The following is a 15,015-nucleotide window of genomic DNA, read 5'->3' as shown; positions in this document are numbered from 1 at the left end:
CCCAACTGGAGGAAAGAGGTATTTCTTTCAAGAAGTAGTTTTTGGACTGCTTGAACGTAATCCATTCTGGGAGTCCGTTCTATTCCTGAAATGGTTCGAAAACCAAGGTGTGGCTTCCAATTGGCTGCAGGAGCTTCCTACACTCAACTGGAAGCCACGGAAACCACAGAAGCTGCGTCGGACGTTAGGCTTCCGAAAAATGTTCGCAAACCAGAACACTCATTTCTGAATTTGTGGCGTTCAGAAGCCAATTTGTTCGTGAGCAAATCTTGGTACCATTCAAGTACCAAAGTACCACTGCATAGTATAATGTAGTCCCTGAGGTTTGGGGCTCATCTGTGTACTGGGCAAACTGCTAACTTTTCTTATAGGATTACTGATTGAATAAACGAGGTATAAGGAATTGCAATGTACTGTACTTTATACATGTGATATAGAAATGGATGGAGGGGGAGATAGTTATACGATAACTTATCTTGTGTCCTGGACACATTCCTAACTATATGTTCTAAGTTGGGGTTCATCAGGTGCTTGTGTCCCAGGGACCCTAAGTGACGGCATCTTTCTCCCTTTCATTCCCATGTGTACTGAAATGCATATATTAGAGGGAGTGCACATAAATGTGCATATATTAGTGGGGGAAAAAACATTTAAAACACACTATACATGGGGAAAGTTCTTGCAAAAATATTTGTATCAGGCGAAACAGCATACAAAATATGTACATTAAGAGAAATTTGCACTAAAATGAATTTTCATGAGGCTATTTAAAACAAAAAAACTGATGCAGAAATGTGGAAAATGAGAACCTGAAACTGTCAGATTTGTCCCATCTCCTATATATACATCAGCGGTAGCATATCTGAGGCTCTGGTGAAATTTTACAGAGGCACCTAGGACATTCAAGAGCTTACAAGAGACTAAGGTCATCTGGCTCCAGGGCTACATTTGATTACCCAAACCATCCAAATATTTAACAATGTGTGAGAAAGAAACCCCTGTTTAAAAAGCTTTCAGCCTGGTTTGTATATTGCATGGGGGGTTTGTCTTTTCTATTATGCCATAACACCCTCAAAAGTTCAGCAGTAGGGTGAAGACATGAAACAGCACAGCATTGGATTTGGGATGCTTATTTTTAGCAGAACAGAGTTATACTCAGTCAAGAAAATTAAACAGAATTTTCAAATGCACTTTGTCTCCTATGTGAGTTAATGCTACGCTGTTTTGATTTGATTTCTCCTCATGGCTATGTATTTACATAAATTCATCACAGACCCACATATGGGGTGCACATTTTGCATCTCCCGGTGTACGTATATTTATTTTACTCATGTGATTTACATTACCTCAAATGTACGTGGAGTAAATAAACAAGCCAAATAAATTCTAACTGTGGATAAAAACCATGCTTCTCAACAGAGTGAACCTATTATTGATTCAAATACCCATATCTCTCCTTTTATAGTGAACCAAGCTTACAGTGTGCAGAATGTTGACTAAAATGAAATGTGTAAGACGGGGCTTTAAATTGCATATTCTGGGTAAGAACCAAGCACACACAAAGGCTTCCAAACAGGTCTCCCCAGCTAGGCAAGGAACTGGAGGTATTGCACCTGGAGTTGCCATCTCTGATCCCAGGAGGTGCCCCAAGCCCACTTCAGAAAGCTGTACTGTATTTTTTGCTCTATAAGACTCACTTTTTCCCTCCTAAAAAGTAAGGGGAAATGTGTGTGCGTCTTATGGAGCAAATGCAGGCTGTGCAGCTATAACAGAAGCCAGAACAGCAAGAGGGATTGCTGCTTTCACTGCGCAGCAATCCCTCTTGTTGTTCTGGCTTCTGAGATTCAGAATATTTTTTCCCTTCCTTTCCTCCCCCAGAAACTAGGTGCGTCTTGTGGTCTGGTGCGTCTTATAGAGCGAAAAATACGGTAATTGCAATGATCAGCTTTTTTTGAGAAACGAGAGGCTTGATTTTGTGCCCCTTGCTTCTCCCTTTGCAACAGATTGATATGATTACTTATCTGTAGAGGAGTAAACACAGCTCCTCCAGCACTGGCCTGAAACTGGCCGGGTGGGGTCAGCACGATGCTCACAGGGGTCCTGCTCTTCGTTTGATTATTGTGATATAATTTTCCTTTATAAAGGAAACACAAAGTGACTCATAATGAAAATATAAAGGAATTCAAAGTCGTTTACTACAAGTCTAAAACAAAAAAACAAAGAGAGAGGTTTGCAAATATTAAGAGCTGCATGTGGACTGCTGCTTGGGAGGGAAAAGACCATAGGGGTGCTGAGGGCTGGATGAGAATTCAAATTCGCAACAAGAACAAAGCTAAATATTATAGTTATCGGTAGTATTTAGCAGTGCAACAAGTGTAGGACAATGAGCCAGCAAGAGTAGCAGAAACAATACAATGGCATGCTAGTTTTGTTCCACAATTTAGCTCTGTTTTGGAAAAAGAAAGAGGGCTGCAGCCAAATGAATTGCTCATAGGGATAATCATGAAACGTCTTCTGGATTCTTATTACTGCATACAGGCAGGGCTTTTCCGCAATGTCAAGAGAAGTTATTTATAGGCGGCAACAGGCGCCCAATGTGTTAATGAGGGACTAGTCTGCAGCCACGGTGAGTTGATGGGAGGCTATCGACATTTTTATTCACTACACTGCATTAGCTCTGAAGTAGGCACCACACAATTAGGGCCTTTTCATTTTGTGAAAATCAGCTCAGATTTAGCTCAATGTTCTGAATGGACGGAACTGCATCCCAACCAGAAAATAGCTTCAGGTTGGGGCAGAGGTACTGTGAGATTGGGATGTGCTCAGGACCAGCATTTTTATCTGAGTTCGGAGATTACTCCAGACTGTTTCCCAGCCATTATATGCATACTTCCCATGCCTTGGGCACCAGGTTGGTGAAGGCTGCCTCAAGGCCTAGTTTCCCCTATATTATCAGCATCTTGTAGCAAACTGTGTAAAGCTGATCACACTATCTCACAGACCTCCTTGCAACCATATTGCTATTCCTCTATAGCTGCAGAATCTCAAGGTGCGCTTCTGGAATGCACTACAGAACAATTTCCACTTTCTACAATTGTCTTAAGGCAATGTACAATAAAAAAGGCCCCCAAAAAGGTTTTAAAACCCTAAAACAATACAAAATAGACACTCAAGGCATTTCCCACTTATCCAACTAAGAACAAAACCTGTTGGAACAAATATGACATCTGTTGTTTCCAAAAAGCACAGGTAGCAGGCACCTGCTGTATCACGACAGGGGTGCTATTCCACAGAGCAGCAGCAGGTTCACTAAAAGCCCTGCTCTGAGTTACTGTGGAGTGGGCCTCTGAGATCTTTGGGACTTGCAGAAGAAACTCTTCCACAGACTGCAGGGATTTGCTGGGTATATAAGGGGTTGTATTTTATCCTACTTGTGTCTATGTTCCCCATTCATGCTTAACACCTGAACAGGAGTTGTCTGTGGATTGATCCAGGCTGCACATTTCTATCTGTGCACTTAAAAATATTTGGTGTGTGCTTACTATATATACAACCTCTTAAAGTCACAATTTGGAGTCTGCCTCTAAAACATGTACTGTGTGAAGTGACCCTAAATGAGCTAATAACATAGGAGCATTGAACTCATGTGCATCCTTCATGTCATTTCACTTTTATGACTATTAAAGGTAAAGGTAAAGGTACCCCTGCCCGTACGGGCCAGTCTTGACAGACTCTGGGGTTGTGCGCCCATCTCACTTAAGAGGCCAGGGGCCAGCGCTGTCCGGAGACACTTCCGGGTCACGTGGCCAGCGTGACATCGCTGCTCTGGCGAGCCAGAGCCGCACACGGAAACGCCGTTTACCTTCCCGCTGGTAAGCGGTCCCTATTTATCTACTTGCACCCGGAGGTGCTTTCGAACTGCTAGGTTGGCAGGCGCTGGGACCGAGCAGCGGGAGCGCACCCCGCCGCAGGGATTCGAACCGCCGACCTTTCGATCGGCAAGTCCTAGGCGCTGAGGCTTTAACCCACAGCGCCACCTATTAGATATGTATTTTTTTACTTTTTTTTTTACTTATTTTTCACCTATTTGACATATCAACATATATAATTAAAAGGGAAAAATATCTTAAGGCGTGCCATTTTTTCAAGTGCTTTTATTTGAGAAAATGCACATTCCGTGCAACACTGACAAGGCAATCCTATGCATGTTCCATCAGAAGTAAGCTGAATCTCAAGGAAGCTTCCTCTCAAATGGACATGGGATTGCTGCCTCAGCAGATTTTAAGGTCTGTTTCCTCACAAGCTATTTTTGACTGTTTGATTCCCCTCATTCTTTGTTTGTGATCTTCAAGGTACCACCTTGGTCACTTTGGTAGCTCTCTCCTTACATCACAGTTGCCGACGTGGGATGTTTCTCTTTTGTGCAGTGCTGCACTGAAAGCTTTCTTTTAGCAAAGAAAAACTGGTTATATGACATGCCTGATTTAATGCTCATTCCAGTTTCTTTTCTTATAAAATATAAAATGTATATAAAAATGATTTTATAAGACAGTATCTTACAAGCCAAACAATGTATATATAAAAAAGAAAAGTGTCGCTGTATGTCATTTAGATCAGTATTTTCCCCATTATTTTTACATTTGAAAGCCAAGGCTACACTTCTGGTTCATCAGTCCATTCCTATTTAAGAGCTATGGAGAATTCTGGCAGCTTCCATACTGGGCCCTTGCTGTAAAATAGCCATGCTTTGTTCACTCACTTTTACAGGGAACCTGCATGACAGTATGATAAAAATATGCTCCTCCCAGGTTATCAGCTTTCATTTTTGTCAAAGCTCAGAAAATCAAAGCTTTTTAAATCAACAAATTGGAACAGCTGCACAGTTCCCTCACTGTGTAGCTATTCGTACTGGTTATAGTCGGTTGTACATCCAGCCACACTACCTTCTCTATTGGTCTATCTCACCTATATAAGAATCAACTCTATCTTTTCCTTTTCAAATGCCTTTATATCCATTTTTCTTCTCTCCCCTTAAACTCTGCTAGATTTTAAAAACATGAACCTGATTTATTATTATTATTATTATTCCAGCAAAAAGCTTACGATGTTCTCCCTAGTACCACTGTTAGCTACTACATACAGCCTTCAGCTGTGACCCAGCACAGGAGAAAAGAATGTAGGGTTTTAGGCAGGCAATCTGCTTCCACATGTGTTTTTTATTTTATGGTTCATGGTATCTATTAAACTATATGGACGTTTCACAATACAAATGTCTGAAAGAAAACAAATTAGAATCCACTATCTTAATTTGTAAGTTACAAAATACATAAACACAATGCTTCCTAAAATTGAGAAATCAATGTGTCTGTCTCAGGAGACAGAGATGTTTCTTAGCCATTCTGAATGATTATGAACTGTATTTCAGTCCAAAAATAACATTTTTTAATCTACAGTTCCAGAAATGGATGTGAAACTTACACTGCTCCCTTTCCTACATATACACAAGAACAGCTGAAGTATCCTTACAATGATTTTGGAATTAACGGGCATGGAATAGATTTTCTCCAACCTAGAATAATATCATTTTACAGCTTATTTTCCCATTCAAGTGGAACAGAGAAAATGACCAGCTCTGCTTTCAGGTCTTTAGAATGACATTTCTACATATTCAATTCAAAATTGAGCTGTCATTTCCCTCTTTCTTTCTTTCTTTCTTTCTTTCTTTCTTTCTTTGCTATGAGCTGAAATCACCACCCTTCCTCCTCCTCCCATTTTTGAACAGCTTATGATATCAAAGAAGAAAGAAACTGAAGCCTATAAGAATCTAACCATAGACAGGACTTGGTGTACACCTGTCTGCAAGTGGACACACCAGAGATAAGCAACCTGTGAACCTCTAGATTCTGGTGCATCTCAATGCCCCTCAACCATTTAGCATAGTCAATGGTCAAGGATGACGGACATTGTAACCACAGGTCCCCATTCCCTGAGCTACTACAAAACTAATGCATAAGATTGTGCACAAGCAGTTCCAGGTGTCTGGATTTGTGCCTTTTGAATGGTGCACCCAGTGTTTTTTAAAATTTATTTAACATTGTTGCTGTTGTTGTTCAGACTCTGCCATAGGCCGAGAATGAAATTAACAAAAACAATGTTTAAACAATGCAAAAAACAAACAAACCCAGAATCGGGACGACTTTAGGGGGGTATTATTGGGTTGTTGTTTTTATTTTCAGTATATATATATTGTGGGTTTTATGTTGATATTTTCTGAAAACCGCCTTGAGACCTCCAGGTATAGGGCGGTATATAAATAATAATAATAATAATAATAATTAATAATAATAATAATAATAATAATAATGTAAATGAGAATAAAACAGAATCAGGGAGTATGACAAACTTCAGCCAGAAAACAAAACAAAACAAACAAATAAACAAACAAACAAACAAACAAAAACCTCAGCAAAATATTCAACAAACCCAGCATGACCCAAGAGCTCGCTGAAATAAAATCACCTCAATGTGGCAACACAAAGCCATCAAAAGAGAAAATTCTTTCTGGGAGGAAATTGCAAAGTATTTCTGAAAAGAGCCTCCTCTCCCTGCCCTCAAAAAATGACAAGAACCCACGGGTATTTCAAATGGTGAGGGTACACAGAGCAGTGTCTTTGAGGGAGATCTTAAACTCTGACCGAGTTCATATTGTAACTTGTTTCTGCACACAGGCTGAGTGCTGCAGCAGTGGCGGGGAGGGGTCAACGGCAGCCTGCCTAGGTGCTCCCCCCAATCTGGAGGTGGGGCTATTGGTCTGTAGGGTTTTGATTTATATTGAAATTATAACTTCATATTGTAGGTGACAAAGTCCTATGATAAACAGAATAGGACAAAAAATCAAGAAAAGGGAACATCAAATTAAGAATAACCCATTGCAGTTTGCCTCGGGAAAGGAGGAGACTTCAAATAGTGTGCTTGTTCCTTGTTTGGGTCCTCCGGCTGCTTACTTCATGCTCAAGTCAGTTTTAAGAAAATAAACAGCTTCGCAGACATCTACTTCATTACAGACGTAATAATGATGGAACATATGATGCACGGCATCAAAACACAGTGATAAAACCTTCACCAAACACACTTTGCAGGCCATTCCCCCCCCCCCCAGTGTTTTGCAAGAGTCTGGGGAACTTTCTGCTGATACTAAAAGAGCCAGCCAGCTAGGCACAAGAGAGAGAGAGAGAAAAATATCTCCCTAGAATCTCATGAAACGAACCTGTATAGCTCAGCCAACTGCCTTCGTCACGCTTACTGAAATATCCCGAAATGACTAATCCCTACAAAAACACAATTTTAAAAGGTTTCAGAGATTCCACCCCACCACCTCCATCCCAAGCTGAAGCTGATGGCCTGTCTGTGTCCAAGAAGGGCATTTTCTCTCTAGAGTCTTGTTGAAATATAAGCTTGGATGGGCAGTAACCTGGTTGATTTGATTAGCTACTCATTCACTGAAACTGTTATGACTTCAGGAAACAAAGACTGGCTTGGAACAGACAACTTTCTTTTTCGCTTCTAGCAGCCCTTGGTGATGATGTTTTGAGCAGCAGAATTCATTTAAGGCTACCATAAATGTCACTGTCATAACTGCATCAGACAGAGCTGAAGGTCAGAGTTGACATTACATCAATGATGGTTCATTTATTATATCACTGTCTGCTTGTTTGGTGTGTGTTTTTTTAAAGTCATTAAAAGGGGTTGCTTTATGTATTCCAGAATAAAAAACAAAAAACATTTTAAAATAATCATGATTATTTCCAGGGACCTACAGAAGCTAAAGAACTAAACTTACAATAATTTCAGTAAAATCAGATGAAAATTGCCCTGGTGATTGCTATGGTCTGTATACAGAAAGAAAGACTCTACCTAAGCCAAGTTGCTGAGATCTAGAAGCTTGAAAAAGGAACATGTTTTCTCTCCCTGAGCAGCCAAATGCAGCTAGTGAATGCACCTGACTTTATCATGGCCAGACTAGATGTAAGTCTGCTTCCACACTAGGCAAACAATGCAGAGACTGCTTTGTGCCTACCACAAGGGTTATGGTGAAGATGCGATTAGTTCCAAAAGACTGCTAAGAGGTGAATTGGACCTTCCCCTTCACACACACAACATCTATGCCACAAGCACTAGTGGGATGTACTCATAGGAAAAGTGAAATACTTCCAACAGCATGGAAACTGTGGCTTACCATGGAAAAAGAATGATTGGGTAGCATCAGGATTCATCCATCTGGAAGCAGCCTTAGTCTTCCGCAAATCCCATCCATGGCTTCCAGTGAGGGGAAGTGGTGTTCCCCTGGCAGTGGTGGCACTGCATTTAATGGGATGACAATGGGGCAGGGCAAGGTCAGGGCGCTTGGCCAGCAGGAGCTTTGCAGGTCAATGCTGAGGACCACAAAGCTCTTTATTTTAAAATAGTTTCAGTTAGCTGCATTAGAAACTTCAGCATTCTCCAAAACCTTCAGATGACGTTCAGAAGCAATAGGATGATCAAAGCTCAAAGGAGATTGCTGTAACCACCAATCACCTAATCAGTGATTACGGCAACCTCAGTTGAAGATGTGCTTTCAGCACCCATCAACTGATCGGTGCTGGAAGTGCACATTCCAAGAGGTTTCTTGTAACCAAAGATCAGCTGAACGACAGCAATAACTGAGCTTCTATGTGGTCTTGGCAGTGGGGAAATGGTCCTAAAACTGGAGCAAGAATGAAATGTCCTGCTTCCCAGTGGTAATGCCACTCAGATACTAATTCATTTGCAAAAGTAGGGAATAAGAACAAGCCACATTTAAAATGTTATTTCTTCTTAACCCCATATTTCTATAAAAACTTAGATAACTGTAAAATGATATGCAAATTCACAACAAAATTCTGTATCGCACAACATTTCAATGGCTACTAGATATATCACGGGTCACATTCACTAACAGGTGATTTAACATTTGGGTCATAGAGCTTGACACAATGTACAGAAACCACAATTAAATTATGTAAAATGTTAATCTGCCAGCTCCAAAATATTTCCCCATATTCCTAGCCTTTGACTTCTCTCTCTCTCTCTCTCTCTCTCTCTCTCTCTCTCTCTTTCTCTCTCTCACACACACACACACTCTCAAAAGTACTTTTTGTCAACTCCACAACTGAACTACCAGATGTTCAACCTGATATTATTTAGCTTACTTTAAAAAAGCATGAAAGCAAAAATGAGGGACTGAAGAAATCTCATGAATACATATTAACTGAGAACATAATTCTTGCACATTGAAGCCAGCTTTGACCTTAGACCACACTAAGCCACAGACCTATTGCAAGACATGCAATCTTGACTTCTCAAAACCTGAAGGAAGAATGTGCCATGCAGTGCTAGAGTTTAAGCTTAATTTAATTTTGCAAGTTACTTTTTGCTTTTAAAAGTGACAAATAAATGTCATAAGCAGCAGCAGCAGCAGCAGCAAATTCCTGCCTCACATCTGTATGCACCCCTGGTTTCTTCACTACTCCCTCTTTGTATCCAGGATTTTTAGGCATACGGTAGAGACTCAAAGCAGCCCAAGGGTGCTCCTACAGATTGCTAGGACTTCACACCCATGTTTGTAGCATTCAACAAGGACACTGGAGATGACTGTAAGGCACAACAGTGGTTTAGTAAGGTACAGGGATGGGTGCAGACTGTGTTAGATGCCTGCCATTCATGTTTCAGCATTTTGCTGCAAGACTTCTTATACTGGAAGTGAATGGCACAAACAACTCCCCAGGTCTGCACCAGACACTTCAATTATTTCTGGAAGTGCCCTAGAGCTAATAAAAAAGGAACCAGTCCTAGGATGTGTCCTCAAATGCTTCTACTCCCACCATTATCTGAACACACGAAAAGCCAGACTGTTTTTCTCCAAGAGGGGAGGGGTTTTGCCCATAATCCCTGGAGGAAAGTCTCCATGAACCAGGTTGTGCACAAACACAAGCATTTTTAACATGCTAATGATAGTTCTTTTCCCACTTGTTTTAGTCACCTAAATTGATGCGGCTTAGCTGTGTACAGTCTTGTTCATAACTGCCTTTTCCAAATGTGTGTCTGCTAAAACAGTTATGCCTATCATTGTCCCTGACTATTGGCCATGCTGGCTGTCGTTGGAGGTCAACAACATCTGGAGGACCACAGGGCAGCCGTTCATGTGCTAAAGTATAGTCTGCCTGCTCATTAGAAAGAGAAAGGCGTGGTTTAGAGGACTTCCGGGTTAGCGCCATCGACTAATGGCGGATTCCCTCCGAGCTCCGGAGGGAATCGGCTCCGCAGGATCGGGTCTTGTCCGCGGCGGCGACGCGGGGACCCTTAAAAATCACAGGCGCGGATGCCTGTGAGCATGGTGACTCGGCGGGCACCATTTGCGCCCCCCCAAGCTGCGAAGGAGCCTTTTTAAAGGCTCCGGAACGGGGACGGGGTGCGGCGCTGTGCTGTGAGTAGACTGCTCCTTCTGCGGAGTGAAGCCGCAAGCCATTGTCGGAGAGCGTTGACTTTTTCTTTGGAACAATTGGACTTTAAAGTAACAACCCGTGAGTAATACGGAATTTGGAATTAAGAGCAAAATTTTGTTGAATCAGGAACGAGCGGGGAAGGGTTAAAAAGGAAGTCCGCCCCCCCTCTTTGTAAATAATCTAAAGCAAAGAACCTGCTATCGAAGGTCAAGAGAATCCTTTCTTTCTTTTTTTAAAAAGACTTTAACCTTCATGGTTTGACACTATAAGAAACTTTACTGGAGGATAAAAGATTAACTTTGGGAGCTGAAGTTTCACCCCCCCCCCCGGACCCAGGAGCGTCCCGCGAGAGAGCCTGTTGATGAAGTATTGAAGAGTTTGACAGCTGTCAAATTGGCTGGCAGAAGGAAAAAGAGAACTTTGTTTCTGTCGCTTCTGCTGGTTATATTTGTTACAATTTGTTGAAAATAAGGAAGGGCTGATACAAACTAACTTGATTATTGGATTTGAGCTGTAAGACATTAAGGAACCAAAATCCCCCTAGAGGGGGTTTAGGGACATTACAAGAATGGCTGGAGGAGGGAGAATTCAGACTGAATTGGATAGAACATTTGTTCTCTTGGGAAAGTTACAAGGCCAAATCGATGTTTTGGCTACAAGCGTCACAACTCTGGTCTTAGCAGCAGATAATATTGTTGAAGCTGATAAGGATTTGAAGCAGGAAGCCTATACAAATGGACAAATAGAGAAACTTGAGAGCCATGAGAGTATGGAGAAGGAGACATATGTTGCCCCTGAAGAAAAGGAAGGAGGAGCTGCAATTTTGCAGATGTTAAAGGAGAGCTGCAATTTGTGGCCTGACATGAAGGCAACAAAGGAGAATAAAAACTTGAGGTGGAAAGTCTGGCCTGAATTGGAGAGCGCAAAACTGAGAGATCTCCTCATGTGGGGATCTGAAGACCGAAGGATTATAAATTTGACCAGGGTAGAAGTTGGAGCTTTGGGGACATTTGGACTTGAAAGGAGTATGAAACTAGATTTGGAGTACCCCATAGGCTTTACCTTTAAGCATGGAGGGCTGGCTGGAAAAAATATGGATCCTGTTGGGCCGGAGCCTCTCCGAGATTTGGGGTCTAGCATTAAGGACTATCAAAAAGGCCAGCAGAGAGAAACTGAAAGAGATTTAAGAGCCTCGGACGTGAGATCTCCAGGCTAAACAGTATATTAGACTGATGAACATTTGTTGGGGACTGAAACCGGGAAAGGGGTGGGTGGAGTTTGGGAATCCAAAGGGTATATAACTATAACTTGCTTTGTTTTTACTTTGTTTTGCTATCTGTATGGAATTTGGGAAAGCTGTGGAAGGGAAATTTTGGTCGACTTTAGGAAAAATGTTTAAAAATGAGTAACGATGTATAAGTATTGATGTTTAAGTTTGGATATAAGGATTTGCTGAATTAATAATTTAAATTGGAATACAAGAAGGGGAGGTGCGAGGAGGTCTGAGAAACAAGTTAAATGAAAATAAGTAATTGAAATTTTATGTGTTTTTAATTGTTTTTTAAGTTTTGGATTTTTGTATTTCTGTTATTTTTTGTCTAATTTTGTTTTTGTGTGGTTTTTGAAAATGCCAATAAATATTCATAAAAAAAAAGAGAAAGGCGTGGTTTAAAGTGGCCACCAAAGTGATGCAAATTAATCTGAAATGCATTTTACCAGAAATGAAACCTCTGTGGTGACTAGTGTCAGCAGCCCAACAGCAACTCAGGTTTTTTTTACAACTAAAATATTTTAAAACTTATCTCATTGCTGTATTTATTTGCATATCATATGTGTATTCACTCTATATCAGCTCGGAAAATCGGTGAGCATACCACCCACCTTAAAGCAGCAATGGCTCTTCAGATGTTGTTGGAACTCCAATTCCCATCAGCTCCAACCAGCATGGCCAATGGTCAGGGATGATGGGATATGGAGTCCAGCAACACCTGGAGGGTCACAAGTTCCCCATTCCTTCCCTGTGCCAGCACTGTCCATTGTTTTATGATCCCAAGGTTTTTTCCTGGTATATGGCTATCCCTTATTTCATAGCAAGTCTATCCTTCCCTGCGGCAGGACTTCCCTTCCTGTTCATTACGTGGAGAATGGATATTGTGCTATAGGGAGTAGCGAGAATACAGAGCTAAATCTCAGCCACTGCAAAGGCGTTATAGCATGGGTTGCATGATACAGCAGTCTTAATTACATTGCACTTGGTTCCAAAACAGTTTGGTCAAAACACAAAATGATGCTAACTGTGAAGGAAGCATTTTGTGTGCATGCCTCTGAAATATCATTTAAAATTTCCAATTCGAATTAGCAGTGTGTTTTTCCAGCATCATTACTGGAGATGAATGATACATCAAAAAAGAGTTACAGAGTATTCCCAGAAGGTGAAGAAAACTGACTGTCAGGAACTTGTGAAAGACCAAGTAGAGAAGTTAGTTATTTAGAGAACCCGTAGGCAAATGCTGGTTAGCGTAATTTCACAGGCGTTTGGAAGGGGAACAATAAACCCTTGATCTGGTTCAACATCCAGTCGGTGCAACGTATAAGCAAGATAGATGAAGCTGTCTGATATTTTTGTCTTTGTCATTCATAATTTCGTCAAGTGCAACCCCACCAGTGTGTTCAATTTGGAAAGCAGTCAGGAAAAGAAGTCAAATTCCAGCAAAAATGTAAAACACACAGCCTCCCACGGACTATGAAGTCTGGGCAAAATTGACTCAGGATCCCAGCAAGGAAGGCCAGTTTTTTCCCTTCTGGTATACATTTGTTCATGCTTTAGTGAATGTTGTGAGTCTCCACAGTAAATTCAAAAATCATGAAACTGTCAGAAGCAAGAACAACGGAAAAATAAACCTACAGAAATAAAGAGGGATAAAACCCTTTGACAAAAGGCTTGCATATGATTACAGAACCCCCTCAAAAAAGAGGTCTCTCTACTTTATAATAAATATATTGCTAAATCAAATAACTTATTTTATCTGTCAGTCTATGGCCACTCAATAAAACTTCTGAGAACAGCTAACAAATGATGTACAGTATGTATTATTTCTAGCATAGTATATCATACATTGTACCTAATCCCACATGTTCTTGGCTGGATAGCTCAGTTGGTTAGAGCATGGAGTTGATAAGGCCAACTTGAAGGGCTAGAATAGCGCTAGAACTGGGCTGGTGCAGCATCACTGAAACTTGCAGACATGATCCTATGGAATGTTCCTACAGCAGAAGGTAACATTAAATGGTGGGACCTCTGAGCTCTGTCTAGGTATTTGCTGAAGAGCTGAAAGAGCTACAATGCCACTTTTACTTAGCAGAAAGTGGAAAACGTTTCTTAGAAGAAGGATTGCGCATATTAAGAAATGACCTCCAACATTTTACAAATGCTTAAAAGAAATCATGTAATTCAAAAAGTGTAGCAGGGAAAGAGAGAAAATAAATTTCTTTGAATACATACTATTATATTCACATTAGACTTCTACTGAAAAAGATCAGTAAGAAAGGTCCATGCCAACAATTCATGATAAACATAGCCCTATAATCATTCTTTTGTTCAAGAGTGAATAAAGGAGGCACTAATTAATAGACCAGTGATTCTCAACACCATGGCACAAATAATGCTCACATTACTATAAAAGATCTAATAAACAGCCCAAGGAGGTATTGTAATAAGGGGGAAATCCACTGTCAGTTGCAATATGGTTCCTCCCACACGTCCTACTAAAAGAAACAGCAAGATATCAGATCATTAGTCTCACTAACCTGTGGCGTCATTCCATGGCAGATATACATGATCGGAATATTTTCTGTGTCTGGCCCTTGATCAAGGCACAAATCACTTTTCAGAGAATTCTGCAGCTACAGAGTACAGGCAGTGGAAGAAAAAGAGAGAGGAAAAAGAGAATACATGCTTGTTAAAATAGGACAAGTATTATACTTGATCAAAGTTATATCTTGGCAATAAAATTTTAACTACCTATAGGCAGTAAAACACAAAATTGCTTGAATGTTTAATAATGTGATGCTACGGCATCATCTATAATGCACCATTTACATTCAAGATTACAATTCTCTAAAATCTTTGTATCACTAGGATCCCAACACCACAAGCGAATTTATGATTACTTATTTTATTATTATATTGTTTCTGGCATTGGCCTTTTCTTGGTTACTCTTTAGTGATAAGAAGGAAGAGCCATGACTCTTAGTACTTATGACAGGATGTTAAGGATATTTCTTATCCCCTACACATGCCCTCCAGTTCATCAAAAGAGCCTCTCAGGGGGAATCAGAGACCCTCCTGAACAAGGTGGATTGTGGGCTGGGGGATGCTAAAGGAGTGAGGAAATTTGCTCAAAAGAACATTTATGGGAGGTAAAGTTCCTCATCCCCTCATAGCAACTCCTTGCATCACGGTTTGTTCAGGAGGGCCCAAGACCAGGGAGGCATT

At 40.8% G+C, this 15,015-nt stretch overlaps 1 protein-coding gene and 1 long non-coding RNA gene across 4 annotated transcripts in view; one reads left to right on the top strand and one right to left on the bottom strand.

Moving 5' to 3' along the window:
- Window positions 1-15,015, bottom strand: part of GALNT18 (polypeptide N-acetylgalactosaminyltransferase 18) — a 372,255-nt gene that overhangs the window by 29,335 nt on the left and 327,905 nt on the right. For both annotated transcript variants that reach the window (XM_079966313.1, XM_079966312.1), the window contains exon 9: window positions 14,328-14,423. In XM_079966313.1, coding sequence (XP_079822439.1) covers window positions 14,328-14,423 — 96 coding nt within the window. The remainder of the gene's footprint in view (window positions 1-14,327; window positions 14,424-15,015) is intronic.
- The window catches only part of LOC307210931, a 48,755-nt gene continuing 37,934 nt past the window's right edge, over window positions 4,195-15,015 (top strand). For both annotated transcript variants that reach the window (XR_013836229.1, XR_013836230.1), the window contains exon 1: window positions 4,195-4,286. This is a non-coding gene — a long non-coding RNA (uncharacterized lncRNA). The remainder of the gene's footprint in view (window positions 4,287-15,015) is intronic.

Source organism: Podarcis cretensis, assembly GCF_951804945.1.
Source record: "Podarcis cretensis genome assembly, chromosome: 1".
NCBI lineage: Eukaryota > Metazoa > Chordata > Lepidosauria > Squamata > Lacertidae > Podarcis > Podarcis cretensis.
This window is presented reverse-complemented; position numbering and strand designations above follow the sequence as displayed.